At 39.2% G+C, this 25,036-nt stretch overlaps 1 protein-coding gene across 1 annotated transcript in view; it reads right to left on the bottom strand.

Moving 5' to 3' along the window:
* TLK1 (tousled like kinase 1) overlaps positions 1 to 24,576 on the bottom strand; it is a 154,396-nt gene extending 129,820 nt beyond the window's left edge. The window contains exon 1 of the mRNA XM_037044479.1: positions 24,195 to 24,576. Coding sequence (XP_036900374.1) covers positions 24,195 to 24,333 — 139 coding nt within the window. The 5' untranslated portion in view covers positions 24,334 to 24,576. The remainder of the gene's footprint in view (positions 1 to 24,194) is intronic.
* Positions 24,577 to 25,036: the final 460 nt, after the last annotated feature.

Here is a 25,036-nt window from a genome sequence, read left to right as displayed (position 1 = left end):
ATCTGACAAAGGAAGTAGACTTCCAGGAACTCCAGGAAGCTCAGAGAGTCCTTAAGAACTTGAACTCAAGGAAGCACACACCAAGGCACATCATAATTACATCACCCAAGATGAAAGATAAGGAGAATCTTAAAAGCAGCAAGAGAAAAGGAGAGAATTACCTACAAAGGAGTTCCCATAAGCCTGTCAGCTGATTTCTCAAAAGAAACCTTGGAGGCAAGAAGGGACTTAAAAAGCAAAGTCATCAAAAGCAAGGACCTACCTCCAAGAATACTCTATCCAGCAAAGCTATGATTTAGAATGGAAGGGCAGATAAAGTGCTTCCCAGATAAGGTCTAGTCAAAGAAGTTCATGGTCAACAAGTCCTTATCATATGAAATGTTAATGGAACTTATCTAAGAAAAATAAGAAGTTCAAAAACTATGAACAGTAAAATGACAACAAACTCACAACTATCAAAAATGAACCTAAACAAAAACAAAGCAAACGGTTAGAACAGGAACAGAATCACAGAAATGGAGATCACATGGAGGATTATCAGTGGAGAGGGGGAGGGCAGAGAATGGGGGAAATGGTACAGAGAATAAGAGGCACAATTAGTAGGTACAAAATAGTTTAAAATAGTATAGGAAATGGAGAAGCCATGGAACGTATATGTATGACCCATGGACTTGAACTAAGGGCAGCAGGGAATGCTGGTGGGAGGGTTGGTACAGGGCAGAGAGGGATAAAGGAAATTAAAAAAAGGGACAACTGTAATAACATAATCGATAAAAATGTGATTAAAAAATAAACAGGAAAAAATAATTCACCACTTATTAGGAGAAAAGTTAAATGAGTATCTAAGTCACCAGTGGCAGCACCGAGCTCTCACTTAGCTGTTAAGGAGCAGTTACATTTACACAGTCCTACACTTGCATTCCGCCCTTTGAAGGCCACCATGAGGCTGCTGTGGTCCCCAGTGAAAATGAGTTTGACTCCCCTGATCTAAGTAAAAGACAAATATGTGTTTGATAAACTTCAATATCCATTCATAAAAAGTAGTAATAGAAAAAAATTTCCTTGATCTGAGAAAGGATATATTCAAAATGCCTGTGTACTAAATAATGAAACACTGAAAAATTCTCCCCCAACTTTTAAAATTAGTAACAACACAAGGACTCCCCCCATTTATAACCAATCTACTCAAAACTATACTGGAGATCAAAGTCACTGACTGCAGTAAGGCTAGACAGACAAAAGTAGTGGATTGAAAAAGATTAAATTATCATTCACAGGCCATATGTTCATAAAAATGAATCTACTTGAGATAAGTATCAGAATTATAAGCAAGGCTGCTGGTTACCAAGTCAATATGCAAAAATTAACTGAATTTCTGTGTATCAACAATAAATACAGATATGTTTAAAATAAATACCACTTATAAAAACATCAAAAAATAAAAATAAAACATCTAGAAGTGTAGCAATAATTGTGTAAGATTACTACTTGCACTATTATTGAACTGATGAAGGGAATACATTACATACACTCATTATTGTAAAGACATGATCAAGAGAGTCAATGCCATCCTGACCAAACCCCCAAAAGATGATTTGTTGGTTTTGGATTTTACATTTATTTGTGTTTATTTATTTATTTGCTCAGAGAATCTGAAAATCAATACAGTATATATAATTCTTCTAATACTGTCCCAACAAGTTCCCCAAAACGTGGTAGCTTAAAATATCCATTGTTCTCCAGTTTGTCTGGGTCAGAATTCTCAGTACAGGATGGCTCAGCTGGTTCTCTGCTTAGAGTCTCACAAGGATAAAATCAAGGTATCAGCCAGGCTGTGCTGCTGTCCTGACAGTCTGGAAGACAATCTACTAGTTTCCAGGTTCATTTAGGATGTTGGCAAAATTCAGTTCCAAGCAGTTGGACAGAGGTCCCCATTTCCTGTCTGTCAGGTGGGGGGGGGTGTCACACCTACACACAGCTCACTCTCAAAGGCAGCATCGGCAGGTCAAGTGCTTTTCACACTTGTGTCAAATCCCTCTGACCTCTCACTGTGCTCCATCTTTCTCCTGCTTCCTTCCTCTGCCTCTTCTGTTTTTAAGAGCTTGCGTAATTACATTGGGCCCATCCAAATAATTCCCAATAATCTTGCTATTTTAACATGTTAATTAGTAAGATTAATTACATCTGTAAAATCACAGCACTACCCAGATTACTATTCAATGGGATAATCAGGGGACAAGAATATTGAGAGCACGTCTTTAGAAGGCCACCTATCAAAAAGCAGGAAGTTCTGTTTTACTGGATATCAAGCTACTTATAACGCTAAGTAATTAAGTATAGTACTGACACAAGAACAGATAAATGATACAGAATACGGAGCCGAGAAACAGAGTTGTTTCTGGGTAAGTACTTGATTTATGCCCCTCCCGCCAAAGAAACCACTGAGTAACAGTGATAAACAACAATTCTTTTCAGTAAATGGTGCTGGGACATGAGAGCCACATGGAAATAAAACTTACTCCTACCTCACACCACAAAGACCAAAATCACTTCAAGAGGATTATCAATCTAAATACAAAAAGCATGATTAATTAGAAAGCTTCTGAAAGATTATATAGTAATGGGACTGTGGCAATAATGGCATTGGACCATCTCTCTCCAGCAGAACCACCATTTAACTAGTGAAAAAAGACTGAACAACCACTAAGGGCATATATCAAATGGAAAAACATTTATTCAAGAAAATATAGTAACTGAGGTGAGAAGGGCAAGCATCTGTAACATCTGAGCCATAAGCCACTCCCATTCACACCCCACAACTCAGGGTAACAGAAGTCCTGTGCCAGATGGGTGCTGCAGGAGAGCTCTTCTACCCTGTACAGAACCACAACTTCATGCCAAGAGCGTAGGGCTGCTGGTATCTCTCACCACCAGCCCCAGCCCCTGCTCTGTTGCAGAAACTGCATGCCAGGAAGGCATGAATGAGGAGACCAGGAGTCCCTCCCTGCAACCAGCCCCCATGTACAAGACAGCTGTACTTCGGGTACAGTACACTAAAAATATTGGGTCCCAACTGTCCACGTACAATCATGGCTGAGGTTCTTCACCAGAAAGGGAACGCTGAGAACACAGGTTACCATCCTGACACAGAACCCTACTCCTAAGATCGAAGTATCACTTCAAGTGATCGCCTGCCTCTGCCCTTAACTCCCCTGAAGCAAACAAAAGGTTCTTCCAGGGAAAAGGGAAAGCTGTTAATACAGGAAGCTCTGTTCTTCACCCAAGGGAACTGACCTTATTTGGAACAGGAAGTTCATTCCTAAGGGTACTGACCAAAACTAGAAAGATTTTGGGGGCAAACAACTAAAATGAGGCTGCTAGGGAGTTCCACGAAAGGAGTAGCAACAAGCCAAGGCACAGACCAGGTAGGAGTAACAGAGAGAACTAGGCAAAGAGAAAGGCGATATCCTCTTTGGGAAAGCACAAACTACTAAGACTGGAAACACTTAGCTTCTGCAGAGACAGAACTTAAGAAACCAGAATGTAGTAGAGCAATTTATGCCCCAGGATGTTGATGAAAACAATAAAGCAGTCATCTAGCAATTAGTGAAGTCTGACAGCTGGGTGTGACAACAATGGAAGTGACCAAAAGTTTAATGGGGACATCACTTGAGAGACAAAGAGAAGGGCCAAGACCAGTCATCCCTGGTGGTCAGGGAATCTGAGCACATGGCTTTGCGAGGGCCTAGATGTTGGATTCAACAGAATTCAAAGCAGCTATTATAAATATGCTCAAAAAACTAAAGGAAACCATGTTTCAAGATTTAAAGAAAGGTACTTTGGCAATGTCTTAAAGAGAGGATACAGATAAAGGGAGAAAAGACAGGAATTACACAAAATAGTCAAATGATGCCCTGACTGGTGTAGTGTCGTGAATTGAACGTGGGCCTATGAACCAAAGGATCGTGGGTTCTGTTTGATTCCCAGTCAGGGCACAGGCCTGGATTGCAAGCCAAGCCCCGGTAGGGGGTACATTAGAAGCAATCACACACTGATGTTTCTCCCCTTTTGTTTTTCCTTCTCTTCACCTCTCTCTAAAAATAAAGACACACTTTTTAAAAATAATAATAAAATGAAAATTCTGGGGTTGAAATGTACAATAACTGAAAAGAAAAATTCACTAAAGGGGCTAAACAGCAAATTAGAGCAGGCAGGAAACTCAGAATTAGTCCTTCTGGGTACACCAGAGAGTAATCTGAATCTACATGAGAAAATATGAGTGCCAGTAAAGACAGCATAATTGTTTATTTCTTCTCCTTTCTTCTCTTAACTTATTTAAAAAACAATTGCATATAATTGTATTGAAATGTAATATATTTGACAATAACAGCACAAAGGAGGCAGGTGGAGACAAACTTGCCAAACCTAATTGGAATAAGAAAATAATGTGAAATGGTAAGTCAAATGTACAGGAGGGAATGAAAACAATCTGAAATGATAAATAAGGTTAGTACAAAAACTATAAATACTATGTTTACTTCCCCATCTCGACATTATAAATAATTTTAACAATGTACTTTGAGGTCTGTAACATACAGCAGCATGTATAACAAAAGAAGAGGATGAAGTAGACTACATGAGAGTAAAATTTCTATGTAGATTCTGGTAAACTATATAATGTAAACCCTAGGGCATCAATTCTCAAACTTATTCACCTCGTGGTACACATAAACTAATTACTAAAATTCTGCAGCACACCAAAAAAATGTATTTTTTTTGCTGATCTGACAAAAATAATAGGTATAATTTTGATTCACTCACCCAAGACAGCTTTGTTGTATTGTAAATCTATAAAAAAAGAGGTCAGTGACCCTGACTCAGGAACTGCAAGTTTTAAAAATCCTTGCATCACACCAGTTGAAAATCACTGCCCTAGAGCACTCACTATGAAAATAATTCAAAAAAGAGTTTGAAAATCACCGAAGGAATTAAAATGTTACACTAGAAAATATTCATATGCAAAAGAAAGCAGTAAAGGAGGTACAGAAGAACAATAAAATATGAGACATAGAGAAAAGAAGTAAAATGAATGGCAGGCATAAATCCAACAATATCAATAGCATTAAATCCGAATGGATTAAACAATAAATGGATTAAACAATACAATCAAGTGGAACAGGCTGTAGAATTACATAAAAAAAACACACAACCACAATGAGATATCACTTAACACCAGTCAGGATGGCTATCATAAACAAAGAAACAAACAAGTGCTGGAGAGGTTGTGGGGAAAAGGGGACCCTAGTTCACTGTTGGTGGGATTGCAGACTGGTACAACCACTATGGAAAACACTATGGAATTTTCTAAGAAAACTAAAAATGAATGTGCCTTTTGACCCAGCAATTCCACTATTAGGAGTATATCCTAAGAACCCTGAAACACCAATCCAAAAGAACCTATGCACCCCGATGTTCAAAGCAGAACAATTCATGATAGCCAAGAGTTGGAAGCAACCTAGATGCCCATAGGTAAATGACTGGATCAAAAAGCTATGGTACATTTACACAATGGAATTCTATGTTACAGAAAGGAAGAAGGAGCTCCTACCCTTTGCCACATCATGAATGGAACTGGAAAGCATTATGCTGAGCGAAATAAGCCAGGGGGTAAAAGACAAATACCATATGATATCACCGTTAACAGGAATCTAAACAACAAAACAAACAAGCAAGTAAAATATGACCAATGACACTCAAATATGGAACAGGCTGACAGGGTACAGGGGGGAGAGGGGAGAGAATCATAGGGGGAAAGGGGATGGACTCATATGAACAAGTATAAAGGACACATGGACAATAACTAAGGGTGGGGGGCAGAAATGGGAGGGAGGTGGGGAGCACAGGGCAGGGGGTGGGCAGGGCTGGGAATATAAGACAGAAAGCTGTACTTGAACAAGAATTAAATAAAAAAATAAAATAAAATAGTGAAATTACTATAACCTCCCCCCCAAAAAACACAACCCAACCACATTAAGACACAGACTAGATGAAAGTAAACAGATGGAAAAAACATACCACCCAAACAGCAACCATAAATAAAAGAACTAGAGTGGATATACTAATATTGGACAGCTTCTAGAGGTGAAGAGGAATATTTTATAACTATTAAAGGGCCAAGCCATCAGTAAGATATAAAAGTTATAAACATATATGCTCCTTATAACGGAGCCTTGAAATACATGAAGCAAAACTGACAGAATCAAAGGAGAAATACACAAGTCAACAATAGTTGGAAGACTGCACTACTCCATTTTCAAAAATGAATAAAACTAGAGAGAAAACTAACAAGAAAATAGAAAAACTTAACACTATAAACCAACGAGACCTAACATGAAGGGACAAATCCAGGACCATTTGCTGAGCAGGGCTATGACCTTCTGAAACACGACTGCAACTTGACTCTTTCAAGCTTGTCCCCAGGACTGCAAACTGCTGGAAAGCAAGAACAGAACGGGACTAAGCGCTCCCTACAGCCAGAGGCAGAAGATAACACTGGAATGAACTGCAGCCTCCTGTTACAATGCCCCCAACAGCCCAGGGGCCTCACAACAGCAACGCCCCCATTTTTAATCCAATTATAATTCAATAAAAGCTCAAAGCCCCCCCCCCCCCAAGATGCTGGTGTATCTCTCTATACCATGCCCCTCTCCTTTGCTGGAGAGTAAATTCAAACTTTACACTTTCTTTTCTTTGTGAATTTTTTCACAGCCTGCATCACCAACCACCCTAAGGTATCTAGAGAACACACCATCCAACAATAGAATACAAAAGAAGAATGTTTAAAAACATTCTTCTAAAGCATACATGGAACATTCTCCAGGGCAGACCATTTGCTAGGCCATAAAACAAGCATCAATAAATTGAAACAGACTGAAAGCATACAAATATTCTCAGACCACAATGGAATTAAGTTAGAAATCAATAGATTTTTAAAAAGTCATTAAAAAATCAATTTCAGAAAGAAACTTAGGAAAATCACAAACATGTAAAAATTAACATACTCCTAAGTCACCAAGAGGTCAAAAGAAGGAAAAAAGAAAACAAGAAACAAGTTCAGGCTGGTGTAGCTCAGTGGATTGAGCACGGGCCTGCAAAACCAAAGGGTCGCTGGTTCTACTCCCAGTCAAGGCACATGCCTGGGTTGCAGGACAGGTCCCCAGTCCAGGGATTGTAAGAGGCAACCACACACTGACGTTTCCCTCCCTCCCTCCCTCCCCCTATCTTTAAAAATAAAATTTTAAAAATCTTAAAAAACAAATCAGAAAACTCTTGAGATGAACTGCAACATATCAGGGGGCAGGGAATGTTTATAATAAAAAAAATAAAGGGTGCTTAAGCAAAATACAAAAAGAATTCCTTCAAGTAATTTTTTGTAAACACAAACACAAAGAAAAACTGACCAAAATATTTGAACACTTTACAACAGATCTCCAAAAGCCAATAACTTATGAAAAAAATGAATATATTAACTCAGGAAAATGAAAATTAAAACAACAAACACCACCTCACAGCCATCAAAATAGCAAAAATAAATACTAACAATTCCAATTGTCGGCAAGGATGTGGAGCAATGAGAGCTCTCATACACTGTTCATGGGAAAGTAAACTAATACAACCACTTTAGGAAATTGGCAGTACCTACTAAAGGCAAATACTCCCATGCCCTATAACCTAACAAATTTACTGTTAGGTACAAACTCAACAGATAGTGTATGAAGACACAGGTATAAGCATATTCATACAGCATTATTAGTAACAGTCAGGAAGTGAAAACAACCCAAGCATCCATCACCAGATTTTATAAATAAATTGGGGTATGTGCATAGAAAATAACATTATAAAACAATAAAAATGAACCATAGTTACAGGAATTAACATGGATGAATCTCAAATTAACGTGGAACAGCTAGAAACAACACATACTGTATGACCACATGAATACAAAGTTGAACAGGCACAATTAAGTCAGGATACTGATTGCTTTGAGGAGAAGGTAATGATGGACTGATGGGGGCAGAGAGAGGGCTTCTAAAGTGATGGCCATGTTCTATGTTCTATGTCTTCACTTAGCAACAGTTATACAGATGGTAGTTTATACGAACTCATTGAGCATCAACTTGTGTGGTTTTTCTATATGCATTTATGTTTCAATAATGAAAAGTACAGCACCATATACAATTAAAAAAATAAAACTGAATCACACTAAAATTAGAGTACTTAAGCTTTAGAAAGTAATGACTTTTAAAGAACTATACTTAAAAATATCACAAGGAAAAACTGGTTAATTTAATTTAGTCAAAGTATAAACCTTCATACAGTGGAAAAGATATGTATATAAAAAAAAAGCCAAATGGAGAAAATGGTTCCATCAACTATAACAACGATTGACATTACAATCATATAATCTAATCCCTAAGATACAGACTTCAAGAAAATTTGGCTGCCCTGACCAGTGTGGATCAGTTGGTCAGGCATCATCCTGCAAAGCAAAAAGTCACTGGTTGGATTCCTGGTCAGGGCACATACAAGAGACACATACAACCCATCAATGTTTCCTCTCCCACTCTTTCTTCCTCCCTTCCCCCCTCTCTAAAAATAAATAAAATATTTTTTTTTAAGAAAAAGAAAAAATTTGGCAATGAACTTTTGTTACAAATATTAAGTCAAGCTGACTTACAATCAAGACATACCAACTGAAACAAAGACACCATTTAATAGTTCAACTGGCCCTGGCTGGTGTAGCTCAGTGGATCGAGCACAGCTGCAAACCAAAGGGTCACTGGTTCGATTCCCAGTCAGGGCACATGCCTAGGTTGTAGGCCTGGTCCCCAGTGGGGGCCACATGAGAGGCAATCACACATTGATGTTTCTCTCCCTCTTTTTCCCTCCCTTTCCTTTTCTCTAAAATTCAGTAAGTAAAACCTTTAAAAAATAGTTAAACTGGAGGAAAACTGCCTAATTCCCTTCTCTAGGGAATACTTTATTCATGCTCTGTGACAGAAATACAATTTCCTCCCTTCACACTTTTCCTTTTCCAGAGAACTTTACTTCACAGGACGAGAAAGGGTTGCGCTATAATCCACAAGATAATAGCGCTACTGTGGTTCAGTCCCCTTTGAGGTCTACCTAGGTTCTAAGGGATATCCAGCCCTATATCCTTATAATAATACATGTTTTGCTTAAGTTTGTTTCCACCAACCAAATGACCAATGAATAACACCTTGATATAGTATTTATATGCTACAACTATATTATAATTCTTTTCATACCAGAAGCTGAAAGCTGGCAACTCATTGTTTTATCTGATGCACACAGTGTTTTTTATTGTATAAATTACATGTTACAAATTACAGTCTTCCTCACTAGACTGTGATCAAGCTACTAGAAGACAGGGGCTTCTAGTATATCTTTATATATATATATATATATATATATATATATATATATATCATATATCTTTGCTTTCCCAGTGCTAGGCTCCAGGTCCAGAATACTTGGTGAATGAATAAATTGTACCAATAAGGTTTCTATAAAACTCTAAAGCTCTGACAACTGATTCACCCTGAGAAGTAATAACAGACTTTAAAATCCTAGTTAACCCATTAGAAAAGCATTAATGACAATACAGATTAAATGACATCAAAATATGCAACTACTTTTGCCCAGGTAACCAAATCATTGAAATGTATACTAAAGTAATTCAAAAGAAGAAAAACGATTACATGCATAATAAATGCCACAATATTCTACAGTAAAAATAAATAAGACTAACAATTATAATGAAATTCTGGTATAGATATTATCTAAATAAGTTAGCATACATTCATTAAAGGGTAATTATGACAAATGTGCAATAAGGAGACATGTACAGATGAAGGAATGCTGCTTAAATGTTATTTCTTCATGCATGTGCACATACACACAAACAATAACAGCAAGTAAGCGGCCCACGATCAGAAGTGATAAAGGATACAAACACAGTTCTATCTATACTAAGCCCACAATCCTAACCTCTATGCTCCACTGCCTATACTCCCACTAGTAAACACACATTATTAAGCACCTAGTGCACACAAAGCATTCTTCTGGGCACAAATTGGAACACGCACCCTGACTGGTGTGGCTCAGTAGGTTGGGCATTGTTCAGCAAACTGAAAGGTCGTTGGTTTTATTCTGGGTCAGGGCACATGCCTGGGTTGCAGGCCAGGTCCCCAGTTGGGGGCGTGAGAGAGGCAACCACACATTGATGTTTCCCTCCCTCTCTTTCTCCCTCCCTTCCCCTCTCTCTAAAGATAAATGTTTAAAAACAAAACAAATAGGAACACAAAAACACAATGCAGGTCCCTTTTATAATTTTCAATGTAGTTCTTTAAAGCATATTTCTGCATACCAAAGATAAAGCATAAACATTGCTAATCCAAATCTAGTACTTGGTGCTTGCTTAAAAGCTACAAGCATGTCTCATAAATTTGATCAATTCTCAAGCCATAAAAAATTACAAGAACTAAAATGATGAAAGTAGCAATTCAGAACACCATTTGAAATCTGCCTCTTAAGACACAGCTCTGCTAGAAATCTTAACAGGCCAGGGAGATAGTTCATGTAAGTCAAGTATGCTCTAGCCATATGACACCTTTATCCAAATAGTACTTGTTCCCTATTCTTACCATTTAAAAAAGAAAGAAATTAAATAGTGCAGTATCCTTTTATCTACATATAACAGTAACAGTTAACACATACTGACTGGTTAATGTGCCACAAATTTCCCACTTCATTTTCACAGCCTTGTGAAGTTGTTGGTAACACTGTCTCATGCAACGATGAAGAAAATCTATGGGTGGGACACTGAGGTTAAGTTACTAGAGTTAGTGGCATAACCCAAACTATAACCCATGTCTAAGAAATATGTACTTATAACTATTACTTACATTAAATTATGTTACACTAACTTTCTAATGCTTTTAACACCAGGTACCAATACCCCAAACTAAGTATAAAATTCTGTCAAACAGGTCAAAGTCGGGTGACACTGGGGGCAAGAGGAGGAGGGGCCAGGATCTTGCAGCATGCTGCCACTTACTAGCCTTTTGGTTCTGTGGTTGTTAAAACAATAAAGTAAAAAATTTTAAGTAGTGAGAGTGAGACACGCCCAGAGAAATTATAATGAAGCATTTGATTATTTGGACTGGATACACGTTCAGTGCCAGGTGTGCAACTTCTTGGTTAAGCGCAAGGCACTGTGTTAATATTTAAGCCCAGTAATTCCTAGGATGTGTTGAACTCCACCTAGGTCAAAAAATACACGCCCATTTCATGTACTGATGGTATAGGATGAGTGGAGTATAATTCTTCAAATAATAATCGGGCACCATTTATCAAAAGCCTCAAAATTGTTTTATACTTTTTGCCCTGAAAATTCCACTAGGAATCACCTTAAAAGAACTTTTACTTAAAGATATTGATTATATCATTATCTATAACAGACAAAAATAAAAAAATAAAATTTAAATTTAACATAAATTTTAAAAAAACAAATAACCTAAATAACTACCTATAGAAGTACTTCATTTTACGGGCTATAAGACACACACACCCCAAATTTGGGAGGAAAGGGGGGGTGCATCTTATAGTCCAAATGTAGCTTTACATTTACACTGGTGAGATATTATGTTATTTTATTAAATATTTTACCACATTTTTTTTCCAATTTCCACCCCCATTTTCCTCCTCTAAAACCTAAGTGCGTCTTAGGGTCTGAAAAATACAGTAGTTAAATTGTTTTTGTTCAGCACGATCCCTTTCTCAGAAAAACTACTATGCACCTAATCCATCTGATTTTTTTTCCAATTTTTTAATTTAATTATTTTTCAAGTACAGTTTTCTGTCTATTACTCCCATCCCATCCCACCCCCGTACTTCCCCCTCTCCCATTTCCACCCTTCTCAGTTGTTGTCCATGTATCCTTTATATATGTGTTCCTCTAAATCCCTCCCCTATTTCCCCTGAAACTCCCTCCCCTCTCCCCTCTGGTCACTGTCAGCCTGTTCTCTATTTCAGTGTTTTTGGTTATATTTTGCTTGCTTGTTTGTTTTGTTGTTTAAATTCCTGTTAAAGGTGAGATCATATGGTATTTGTCCTTCAACACCTGGCTTATTTCACTCAACATAATGCTTTCCAGTTCCTTCCATGATGTTGCAAAAGGTAGGAGCTCCTTCTTTCTTTCTGCAGCATAAAATTCCATTGTGTATATGTACCATAGTTTTTTGATCCATTCATTTACTGACGGGCAAATTTACCTGGGTTGCTTCCAACTCATGCCTATTGTAAATTGTGCTGCTATGAACATTGGGGTGCATAGGTTCTTTGGGATTGGTGTTTTAGGGTTCTTAGGATACAATCCTAGCAGTGGAACTGCTGGGTCAAAAGGCAAGTCCAATTTTAGTTTTCTGAGAAAAATTCCATACTGTTTTTCATAATGGTTGCACCAGTCTGCAATCCCACCAACAGTGGACCAGAGTCCCCTTTTCCCCACACCCTCTCCAACATTTGTTGTTTATTGCTTTGTTTATGACAGCCATTCTCACCAGTGTAAAGTGGTTATCTTATTGTGGTTTTAATTTGCATCTCTCTGATAGCAAGAAATATTGAGCATCTCTTCATGTGTCTCTGGATCCTCTGTATGTCCTCCTTGTAGAAGTGTCTGTTCAAGTCCTTTCTCCATTTTTTTAAAAATACATTTTATTGATCATACCATTACAGTTGTTCTATCCCCCCCTTCATTCCCCTCTACCCGCACACTCCCGCCCCCACCATTCTCCCCCCTTAGTTTATAATCACGTGTCTCAAGTTCTTTAGATTCTGTATTTCCCCAACTATTCTCATCCTCCCCCCTATCCATTTCCTGCCTACCATCTATGCTATTTTCTGTGCCTTCTCCCCCCTTCTCCTCCTCCCACCCCCCTGTTGCTAACCCTCCATGTGTTCTTCATTTCTATGGTTCCACTCCTGATCTAGCTGTCCTCTTGGTTTGCTTTTGTTTTAGGTGTGGTTGTTAATAACTGTGTGTTTGCTGTCCTTTCACTGTTCATATTTTTCATCTTCTTTTTCTTATATAAGTCCCTTTAGCATTTCATATAATAAGGGCTTGGTGATGATGAACTCCTTGAACTTGACCTTATCTGAGAAGCACTTTATCTGTCCTTCCATTCTAAATGAAAGTTTTGCTGGATAAAGCAATCTTGGCTGTAGGTCTTTGGATTTCATGACTTGGAATACTTCTTTCCAGCCCCTTCTTGCCTGGAAGGTCTCTTTTGAGAAATCCGCTGACAGTCTGATGGGTACTCCTTTGTAGGTGACTGTCCCCTTATCTCTTGCTGCTTCTAGGATTCTCTCCTTCATTTTAGTCTTGGCTAATGTAATTATGATGTGCCTTGGTGTGTTCCTTGTTGGGTCCAACTTCTTTGGTACTCTCTGAGCTTCCTGGATTTCCTGGAAGTCTATTTCCTTTGCCAGACTGGGGAAGTTCTCCTTTATTATTTGTTCAAATAAGTGTTCCACTCGTGGCTGTTTCTTTCCCCCTTCTGGTACCCCTATAATCCGGATGTTGGAACGTTTAAAGATGTCCTGGAGGTTCCTAAGCCATTTCTCATTTTTTTGAATTCTCATTTCTTCATTCCTTTCTGGTTGGATTTTTCGTTCTTCCTTCTGGTCCATTCCATTGATCTGAGTCCCAGTTTCCTTCCCATCACTATTGGATTCCTGGACATCTCATTTCAATTAGTTTAGCCTTCATATGTTCCTCTAATTTGTGACTATAATCAACCAGTTCTGTGAGCATCCTGATAAATAGTGTGTTGAACTGTGCTTCTGAGAGGCTGGCAATTTCTCGGTCACTGAGAGTTATTGGCTCTGGGACTTTGAGTTCTCCTTGCACCATCTTTTGGGCTGTTTGTGCCTGTTAAGTAGCAGGATCGGAGCCCTAGGTGTTCACCAGAGCAGGGCAACTAAGTCACTGGGTTGTGACTCTGTATGTGGGGGCGGGGCCAAAGAGGCGCAGTGGCGGTCCAGTCTGCCGCCTCTTGCCACTGCCGCTGCCATTGCCGGGGCCGCACGTTTAGTCCCACTGCACATGAATGTGCCACCGCCGTCAGAGCCCTCCACTACTGGGTTCGCCACTGGGGCCTGCATGGTCTGTCTCACTGTGTGCGAATGTGGGACCCCGGTCAGTCTGCCCCACACCCTGACTGTGTCCAGGCTGCCTGTGCACCTGGGGTTGGGGGATCTGTCCTGCCCGATCCTGCTCTGCTGCTGGCTCCGCCTCTCTTACCGTCCCATTGAACGGTTCGTTGTTGTCGGACTTTAGTATAATTCAATTTTCTGTTCTTTGGCTGTGTCTTTGTTCTCCAAACCTTTGTTGTATTCAAACTTGGTTGTGGGAGAAGGCACAGTGTTTCCACCTATGCCTCCATCTTGGCAGAAGTCTCTAGCTAAGTAAATTATAGTACATCCATTCAGTGGCATACACTGACAGAACAGTGTGCCTATCACTTAATATGTACTCAGGAGCCTAGTCTGAATCCTCATGGTGCTACATATTCTCTGTGCGCCTTGGGTATGTTGCTTAATCTCTATATGCCTTAATTTCGTTTGTCATCTGTAAAATAGGGATATACTAGTACATATTTCATATGATTGTTAGAAGTAAAGGAGTTACTATTTACAAAGTGCTGTGAACCAGAACTAACATTAATAAGTACATGTATTTTTTAAATAAGTGAGATAAACAAGTTTAAAAAGCAATAAGGTTGACTAAACTACATTAATTGTAGTGATGCTTTTAAAAACCCGTGACTGGAAAAAGGAAAAACTGCATTTTTAAAAGTAGCAAGCAAACACAACTTATTAAAAATTAAAAACATGCATCAGGTACCATGAAAGACAGGATGAACACAAACCCTTACGACCTTCCCCAGGGGCACTATACGCATCTCAGGCAGAAAGCACATATAGTGTCAAGCATGCGATCATGAAGTCACACAACATATCACATTTAACGACCAGCACTTACCAGGTTAAAGCTTAAGAATGTAAACCTAGAAGCTTAAGAATGTAAACCCAAAAGTTTGTCATTCTCTCCACATAAATTAGTTTCCAAGAAAAGGCACAAATTCATGAGCCTCACAATCAACTCTTAACAATCCATATAAGTAAAGAACAATCATTACAAGTCATCCCCCCAAGTCACTCACCATTGGCTTTTCAATGCCAACTTTTAGAATACAAGCATGTTTATTTAAATGTAGGTATAATGTCTTCTTGAAATTCCCACAATTTCAGACCTAATAATCAAATCACACTGATATTTGTTTGATGTCCTACCACTTGCATCAGCTCTGCTTATCTTTCCACCCTATGCTTTGAATTCCTATCAACCCATTCAAGTTCTAATTCTTGTAAGATTTACTAAATAATACATGTTACCAAGGGATTTGTTTTATATGCAATAAAGAAATGAAACTAAGTGTAAGGGGAAAATACTGCATAGAGACTGAGTTTCAACTAAAGCATCTCAATTTTGTTCACAGTCTTATATACATCAGGTTAGAAGGCCTCCTCAACAAGTGAACTCTCATATCGACACTGGAAAATTCTCATTCAAATTCTAATGTTATGGCTATAGTGGGCTTACGAGGCCAAAATATTAAGGTAAATGACATTCTAATTTAGATTAAACATGAAAATAAGTTTTTCATTTGAGAACCTCTAACATTTTCCATCCCAGTAGTAAGCATTATCTGAAAATATGAAATGTAAGTAAAATTTGCACTGCTGGTACAACTTTCTAAATTGGGTTGTTTGGTTTTGGGTTTTTTATGTGTGTGTTTTTAACCATATCTTCAAACATGTATAAAAACCACGTAAAAAAATTATGCAGGTCTGCTGGTGGGGCACAATGGATTGAGCACAGGCCTGCAAACCAAAAGGTCACCAGTTTGATTCCCAGTCAGGGCACATGCCTGGATTGTGGGACAGGTCCCCAGTTGGGGGAGTGCGAGAGGCAACTGATCTTGTATCTTACACAGTGCTGTTTTCTCTACTTCTCCTTCTCCCTCTCTGCCCCTCTCCAAACAGGTAAAAAAATAAAATCTTTTTTAAAAATTATTAAAAGTTTAGAGGTAAACTGAATGACCTAAAGGACTGGCAAGTAAATTAAGTGTGCTTAGGAAAAACAATAAATTACCCCAAACCAAATTTCTGTATTTTAGGCACTATATACTAGCAGTTAAAATGCAGACTTGGTTCCAATCTCAGCACTAACATTTACTACATCGAGTCACACTGGGCAAGCTTCTTCACATCTGTGCTTCAGTTTCCTCATCTATAAAATGAGAATAATCATATGTTTCTCACAGTTATGAGAATTAAATGAATTACCATGTACAAACGCCAAATCTCAGCTATTATTGTTACTGCTATCCCTATCACTCTCTCAATGTACCTAAGAATTATTAAAATAAGCATCTTCCTCAGCCTTCAATATGGACTATTAAGACACATAGTCACTTCATTTTAAAGAAAACAACAGTCTTCCACAAAACTTTTTGTTGGATGCCAACTCCATAAAGGACATCCTACCTACTGTGCACTAAAAATGGGCAGATGAAAGCACAATGAATCACCTCTTACACCACACACAAGAATAAATTCAAAATGGATTAAAGCTTTAAATATTAAGCCTGAAACCATCAAAATCCTAGAAGAAAACATAGGTAGTAAAATCTTGGACATTGCTCATAACAGTATTTTTTTCTGATACATCCCCTCAGGCAAGGGAGACAAAAAAATAAACAAACAACTGGGACTACATCAAACTAAAAAAGTTTTTAACAGCAAAAGAAAACATCAACAAGATAAAAAGACAACTCACTAAATGGGAGAACATATTCACCAATATATCCCATAAGAAATTAATATCCAAAATTTATAAAGAACTTATAAAACTCAACACTGAAAAAGCAATCAATCAAAGGACCTGAATAGACACTTCTCTGAAGAGGGCACACAGGTGGCCAAAAGATATATGAAAAGATGCTCATCACCACTAAATCATCAGAGAAATGAAAATTAAAACCACAATGAGGATATTATCTCACACCATTCAGAATGGCTACCATCCATAAATCAACAAACAAATGCTGGTGAGGGTGTAGAGAAAGGGAAACCCTTTTGCACTATAGGTCAGAATGCACGTTGGTACAGCCACTATCGAAAGCAGTCTGGATATAACTCAAAAATTAAAAATGGAACTGCCTTATGACCCAGTGATACCACTTCTGGGAATTTATCCAAAGAAATCCGAAACATTAAGTCAACAGAACATAAGTACCCCTATGCTCACTGCAGCATTACTAAAAACTGCCAAGACCTGGAAGCAGCCCAAATGTCCATCAGTAGATGAGTGGGTAAAAACAAGTAGGGGACATTTCTACAATGGAATACTACTTGGCAGTAAAAAAGGAGAAAATTTTACCCTTTGCAACAGCATGGATGGACTTGGAGAACATTATGCTAAGGGAAATAAGCCAGTCAGAGAAAGACAAACACTGTACAGTTTCACTCAAATGTGGGATTTTGTGAACAAATTAAACCTAACAAGCAAAACAGAGACAGACTCACAGAGAGCAGACTGACAGCTCTGGCGGGATCAAGCAAAAAGGAAAATTCACCACAATAGTGATTGTAGGCAGGGAGAGGCGTATAAGACAGAAGTGGTAATAGAAAAATACAATAAAAAAGACCCCCCAAAAAGAGAAAGAAAATGCAGTCTCTGAATTCAAGACCTTTGTCTAGTAGGCAACATAAATAAAACTATAATCAAAGGGAGCATGATGGAGGTGCTATAAAATTAACAATCCAATAGGACACTAAGGTACAGAGGCACCTAATTCAAGGGGACAAATACTGAAGAAATAACTTCTGAGGAGCAACCACCATAATTCACTTCAGAGCACCACATTGTTATTTACATAATTGACATCATTTTTAATATACTCAAAACAGTGTTTTAGAATGCAGATCATGAAAAAAACGACATCACCTGGCACACTAATTACCATGCTCCAAAACTTAAAAACTTTTTGGTAAGAAGAAGGTGACTGCTCTCTCTTAACAAACCAAATCATAATCCTGAAAAAGTCACACTGTTTCTTCAAAAACATTTCTTTCAGTATACAAACTTTCCTCCAGGTAAATTATATTAGGACTAATATCAAAAGAATAATATTTTTCAGCTGGTAGAGACCTTTGAGAGCCTGGAATCTAATCCTCTCATTTTACAGATAAAAAGAAGCCACAAAATATACTGGAAAAAGCACCATGTTGAGTCAGGCAACTGGATTTTGGCACCAACCCTCTTAGAGTAAAAGCCTGGGCAAACCCTCTTAGTTTCCTCATCTATAAAAAAAATGGAGAGGTTTTGATTCACTTGCTTCCAAGGCCCTCTTCAGTTCTATAATTCTCATTTTATTGAAACTGAGGCAGAGATAGCAACTTGTCCAAGGTCATACAGCTAGTTAATGGCAAAGAAGAGACTACACTTGGACTTCAACTACAATCGATGATGCACTTTCTTATCTCTACCATACTGCTTCTTCTAATTTATAACACTATTCCTCTGAACTATTCTAAGATTTTTGAAAACTAATAATAAGCACAAGGACTTCATAAAACTAAATGACTTATTCCTATGGCTCTTCTATAGCAAATGAGCTTTAAATTGAACTGGAACAAGTCTCCAGCTCTGTCACTTACTACACTTATTAAGTTGACCTCAAGAAAGTTAGGGGAATTTATGCTCAACTTCCCACCTCCTAAAATCTAACCTTTCTTTTTTCTTTTTATTTTTTAAGATTTTATTTATTTATTTTCAGAGAGAAGGGAAGGGAGGGAGAAAGAGAAGGAGAGAAACATCAATGCCTTTCAATTCTTAGGCCAGCACTCAGTCCACTAAGCCACACTAGCAAGGGCTAAAGTCTAACCTTTCAATCCAACCCACAAAAGAGATTATGTTATAAAATAAAATGGGAATTGTTATAGGTTATTATAAATATTACATGTATAATTCTCTGAATAAGATAATTAAAATTCATTTTATTTATGTCCTTAATATGCATTTTTAATTTAAGAAAGAGCAGTTTAAATACATTTTTTTCAAGTGTCCTCTTTTCAAACTCTCTGGCTTTAAAGCCAGTAGCACAGATTAAGCATATTACTTCTGCAATCACATAAACACTTACAAATAAAAGACCATACAGACTGGTGGCAGTTTCTATCAAAATCGAAAACTAGCCCCCCAACAGTATTCTAAAGTTCTGTATCCAAATATATTACAGCCCTACTAAATTGTATCATAAGCGATATCTGATTCCCTAAAACATCTTCAAAGCTTATTATATTTCACAGGGAATTTAGCAAGATTTCAGGAAGACTGATAGTGTTGATTCCAGAAAATACAGAAAAAATCTCAGAGGCAAAGCACAATAAAAATGCAAAATAGTAATAAAGTCAACAATAGCTTCATACTACTCACTTAAGAGAATACTCAAAAACATTCAGGGATACATAAGTACAATTTAACTATATTTAGGGATTTTCAAAGAATCACAGAAAGCTTACATTTTTAAATTGGATGGGACCTTAAGTAACTTAATCCAATAGCACCCAAAATAAGAATCTACAGAATTTATCTTGCCTCCCCCTAAAATGTCCCTGTAGTCTGCTTTAAATTCTTTTAGCTAAATACTTCAACAGGCAGTTCTTTCCACTGTTGGATAATTCTCGCTGCATTTTTACATTCTTGACAAAAATTATACTGAATTCAATCTATGCCTTCCGAACTTCCATGTGTTAGTGCACCTTCAAAAACAACAGAATAAATTTATTCTCTCTTCTATTTGTGTTTGAAATCCTTGAAAAGAGCTATCATGTTTCCCACCCTTTATCCAGTCTCTTCTTTAGGCTAAATGTATGGTCCACAGATTTCCTGTGGGTCCTACAGACACTTCTGGAATACAGTGTATTGCCACATTACAAGTGACCATTTAAAAAAACTGCCACTCGTTGAATTTTGGTGTAATACTCAAAATATGTGCAACTTCTCAAAAAGCTATTACAATAGTGATTTTTTTTCTAACTACATATCTATGTGAAGCTGGAGTCTCTTCACATATCTCAGTTAGAACAATCACAACAGACTTTTGAAAGCAGAAGCAAAATCTAGCTGTCTTCTAGGAAGCCAGAAAATGAAGTGATCTGTAAAAATACAAAACAATCCACTACTTTCACTAAAGTTGTTTTAGAATATTTACTCTAAGTTAAAAAATTTGTTAACATGTAAATAGCTTATTATTTTAGCTAAGTTACTAAATATCTTTGAAATGATTTCATTTCTAATATAGTAAATATCAACAGAAATAGCCCACACAAACAAGATCTCTTTAGAGTCCTCAATAATTTTTAAGAGAGTAAAGAGGTCTTGAGACCAAACAGGCTAAAGCAAGCCCACCTCTCAGGGGCAGACTCCCAGACCTCTAACTATCCTGGGTTTCTCTCTCTCCCCTCTAATATGTAAATCTCTCTCTGAAATGGTCTCCATCTTGATACCTGGGAATTCATATATATGCAATTCCTTTTAGCATTAGTGAAATGTGAGACTATAGCTTCAGGATGAATGTATACCCTAGAGAGGATTATCACAGTTTTAACTTGCATGCCAGCTGGTCAAAAAGAAATATACCCACCTATAGCATATCTATTCATGAGGTGGAATCCTTAAACATTACACCCCTATCATCTTTCAGTGAGTGACTTCAAGAAATTAAAGGACCACCTGGCACACCTTTATTTTTAACATCTCCCTACAGGTATTACTCAGTCATCTGGAGTCAAATACTTTAATTCTTCTATTTAAGGGATGCAGTCTATAAATATGGAAACAGAAAGCAACGGTTTAATTATACTGTGATATTATCTCTCTAACCAAACTACTCTCAGTATTTACATACAAGTAAAGCAAATTTGCATATCCAGTAGGCTGAAACAAACAAATAGAAAAATACAAGCCTTTTGTATAATCTTTAATTTGACTCTTAGGAATAACCCATTCAAAAGTACCCATGTACTGATATACAAAAACCCCCAACTGCTTATCTAGCTAAGTTTTGAGGCCACAACATAGCAAAACTGACATTTATTTGAAAATGTATTTAATTTCTAAACTTCCTTAATCACAGGATTATTAAAAGATAAAACACAACAGAGATCACAGGTGTAAAAGAGCCAACATGGCTAACTACATTCTGAGAATCTCTCAGAAAAGTTCAAGATTGATGAAGAAAAAGCTTTGGGACTTTGGAGCTCCCAAGAAAATAAAAATAGTCTACACTATATTACACAAATTCCTCATTTCTAATATAGTCCTAATTCTTGCAATATTTAAAAGTGTTTATTTGTAATTAAGTAAAACTACATTAATATGATAATAACAGGGTGAGAAAGAAAGGGAAAAAGCCAAAATATGGAGCATTAAAAACAATCAGCTTATATTCTTTTAGTTTCAAATATATCCAAACTTCAAAATAATTAATTTTTAAAGCTACTTAGGACACATCTTTAAAAAAGCCCATTTTCAAAGTTTGCTTAGAAGTTCATCCACATATGGAGATGACCTTTATATGGGTAAATATTCATGTGTATATCTTTTAAGTTTAAAATTCACTATTATGTATTACATTAACTTGGCTCAATTTTTCAGTCTGTTCTCTCCTTGACACGAATATTCAAGTCCCATTTTTACTAACAACCCTTACTAGCAGTCACCAGAAGTTGAAAGCCCTCTCAGTTAATGTCAATGTATACAACATACTAAATGAATACCTAGGAAAGACGCTAAACACCTGTCAAAATAAAAACTGAGATCCCACTCAACTGAAAACGTCTCTATCTTGACACCTGGCTCTTAGTACAGGCAATTTCTGTCAGCATTAGTGAAAGCTGAGACTATAGTTTCAAGGTGAATGTAGTACAACCCTAGAGAGGGTAAAACAGTTTTGACTTGCATGTTGGTTGGTCAAAAAGAAATACACCACTAGTTTAGGTAACATAAAAATCTACTGTAATCTAAACCACTGAGGAAATTCTGGTCATTTGGAAATTCAAGCTAAATCATTCCAACCCCTCAAAACAGTCAAACATCAGGAAAAGTGCAGAACAGTATAAAAGTTTTTTTCAAATGAAGTTGATGTAACCTCAAAAACTCACAATCTAGATTTTGCAGCCCCAAATTACCAATACTGATAATAGGGGTCAGAGTTGAACAAGTCAACACCATGTCTGATTTAGTACAGCACCTAGCTTATAAAAATGGTTCAATAAGTATTTGAGGAATGAATGAATGCATGAAAAAAGGTATAGCCTTTAAAAAGGAGTCTTTTCCAAGACCAATATTTACTATCACTCCTTTCACTATGACTCATAAACACTATCATTCAGCTTGTTAATGAAACGACAAAAGTAATGAACTGCTCTATTTACAAAACAGATTTTAAAACATTCACTGACAAATCCTTAAATGCAAAGAAAACCACCAAATAAACTGAATTTCAGTTAGTGGGTAAACAAACTTTTATCTTCTAATAATCAGAACTCACCGTTAGGGGTGTGATGGAAAAAGGGAAAATGTCAGTCAATGTATTCAGCAAGGTTAGTGGATGCCATAAATCAAACCTTCCCATGAATTTTCTAGAGCAAATTCGTGCCAATCTTTAAGCCTATTGTCACTTTCACACATGCTCCCAGGAACAAAATGACAAAGAATGCTATGCCGGAACCAGTGGATTCAGGGCACAAAACACTTAACAATTGTCAAGCCTCTTAGCAAAAATTGGCAGATATTTTCGAAGTAAATTAATCCCACCGATGCCTAACATAAATCAAAGCTCCTGCTTTCTTTAGACGATTCACTGGAGCACTAGTCTGCCAGACAGTATTTTAAAAAAGGTGGCTACGATCTCCTCGTGCGACACAACTGGGAGTGAACAACCCATTTCCCAATTGCTGATGAATAACCCTTAACGTTTTCCAGACAAAAGAGCGTTAAACGCGATTCTAAGCACTTCTATTCTTCCCCCATAAATGCATGCTCTCCTAAATTTCATTTTATGTGGTATACTTAAAGTTAAATTACAGCAAGTTGAAATTTCAATCACAAGCATTCCAGTGCCTTACTAGCTGTGTAACTGCTACATCTGGTGGCAGCACAATTGCGTGCAAGAAGCCAAAAACTTAGAAAACAATTGTAACCGATCTAGTGCGTGTTGCAGTAACCTTTACGCAGATATTCCCACAAAACCCACGACCCTGTCAGAGAAGAACAGTAGCCTACTTGCAGTAATGAGATAACGTACAAAAAAAAAAAAAACACGTAAGAGGTGATGGCTAAGGTAAAAAAGTTGCAACCATCTGAAGGGGTGGTTTTAAAAGCCTGCCCACCAGACAATCTACCCTTCAGATTGCTCTAGGAAGCCAACCAAGGGATCAATGTCCGCTTTGATCATTTCAGCGGCTCTCCCCAAAGGGCAGAGACCCTGCAAAAGAGGGACATCCTCCAGGTCCAGAGCAGCAGAGCTCGCAAAGCGAGGACCGCCTCTATGGGAGGAGTGCGCGAGTGAAGGGGAGGGGGCTCGAGGATGAATGCTTCAACGGGAGGGAAAACCCACCAGAGACCGGAGGCCAGGAGGTTAAGAGTACTGAGTGTACTAGCAAATGGAGCAGAAAGGGGCTCGGGTCCAGGGGTAGGCTTCCCACCTTATGAGGACTGGCTCCTAAGAACCCTGGACGAGTCTGTGCGCCCGCCGCGCCCCGTCCCCTCCAGCCAGCGCTCACCCCCTCGTCCGTCTCCTCCACCACCCGCGAACCACCACCCACAGCCACCGCACTACCTCCTCGGAGCCGGGCCGCCTCGCTTCCACCTCGCCACCATCCCCCACCCAGGGGTCCAGGAGAGGGGACAGGGGCGCGCGGGGGGCCCGGCGCGAAAGGGGAGGCCCTCGAACGGGCGCGGGTACGACGGCGCTTACCTTCCCTGGGCCTCCCGGATGGCGGCGTGTGATTCAGCAGGGACCTGGCCGCCGCCGCCGAGCCCGGGGTTGGAGACGTGGAGAGCTGGGACCAAGATGGCGGCCCCTCCAAACTTCCACTGCTACTTTGGACACTCATCAAGCTACTTTCTGGGAACCCGACTCCCCCCCTGCGACGGCAACGGCGGCAACGGCACCGGCACCCGCCTCCGTCATGGCGGGGGCCGCACTGTGGGCGAGCTAGAGAGCGAGGGCAGGGAGGGGAGAGTCAAGGGGATGGGGGAAGGAAGCCGAGAAGGAGGGAGGGAGAGGGAAGAGGTGAGGGGAGGAGAGGGGACTGGGAGGAGGAAAAGGGGGAGAAGCGAGGGAGCAGGCGGGCGCGCCGGAGAAGAGGCGGAGGGAAGGAGCGCTGCAGCGGAGGCGTCGAGGGGGCGTCCGCCGGTGCCGGCGTCTGAGCGCGGGCGGAGCGCGGGTTGCGCCTGCCGAGGAGACTTCCGCGGGCGGAACCTGCCGGCACCTCTGCAGTGCGTCGGCCCCCGGCGTCGCCCGGGTGGCGGCAGCGACGGGCGGTGGGTGGCGGCTGAGGCGGCGGGGTAACCTCTGCATCAGTTACAGTCGGCGGCGGCGTCACGCGCCGCCTGTGCAAACACTATCGCGAGGCTCCTGCGCCTCCGGTAGCAGCGGCGGCGGCCGCGGGAGCAGGCTTGGGGGAGGGACCTGCCAGGGGTTGGGGGCGGGGGTGTGGGGAGGGAGTGAGCGCGCGAGGGAGGAGATGCGGGCGCCCCTGGCGCACCCGCGGATCCTGGCGCTGCGCGGGAGCCCTAGGTCGGCGGACTCCTGTG

The sequence above is a fragment of the Sturnira hondurensis genome, unplaced genomic scaffold (assembly GCF_014824575.4).
Source record: "Sturnira hondurensis isolate 20B ecotype Veracruz unplaced genomic scaffold, ASM1482457v3 Scaffold0004136, whole genome shotgun sequence".
In the NCBI taxonomy this organism is placed as follows: domain Eukaryota; kingdom Metazoa; phylum Chordata; class Mammalia; order Chiroptera; family Phyllostomidae; genus Sturnira; species Sturnira hondurensis.
Note: the sequence above shows the minus strand (reverse complement) of the source record. Positions and strands in the feature narration are given on the sequence as shown.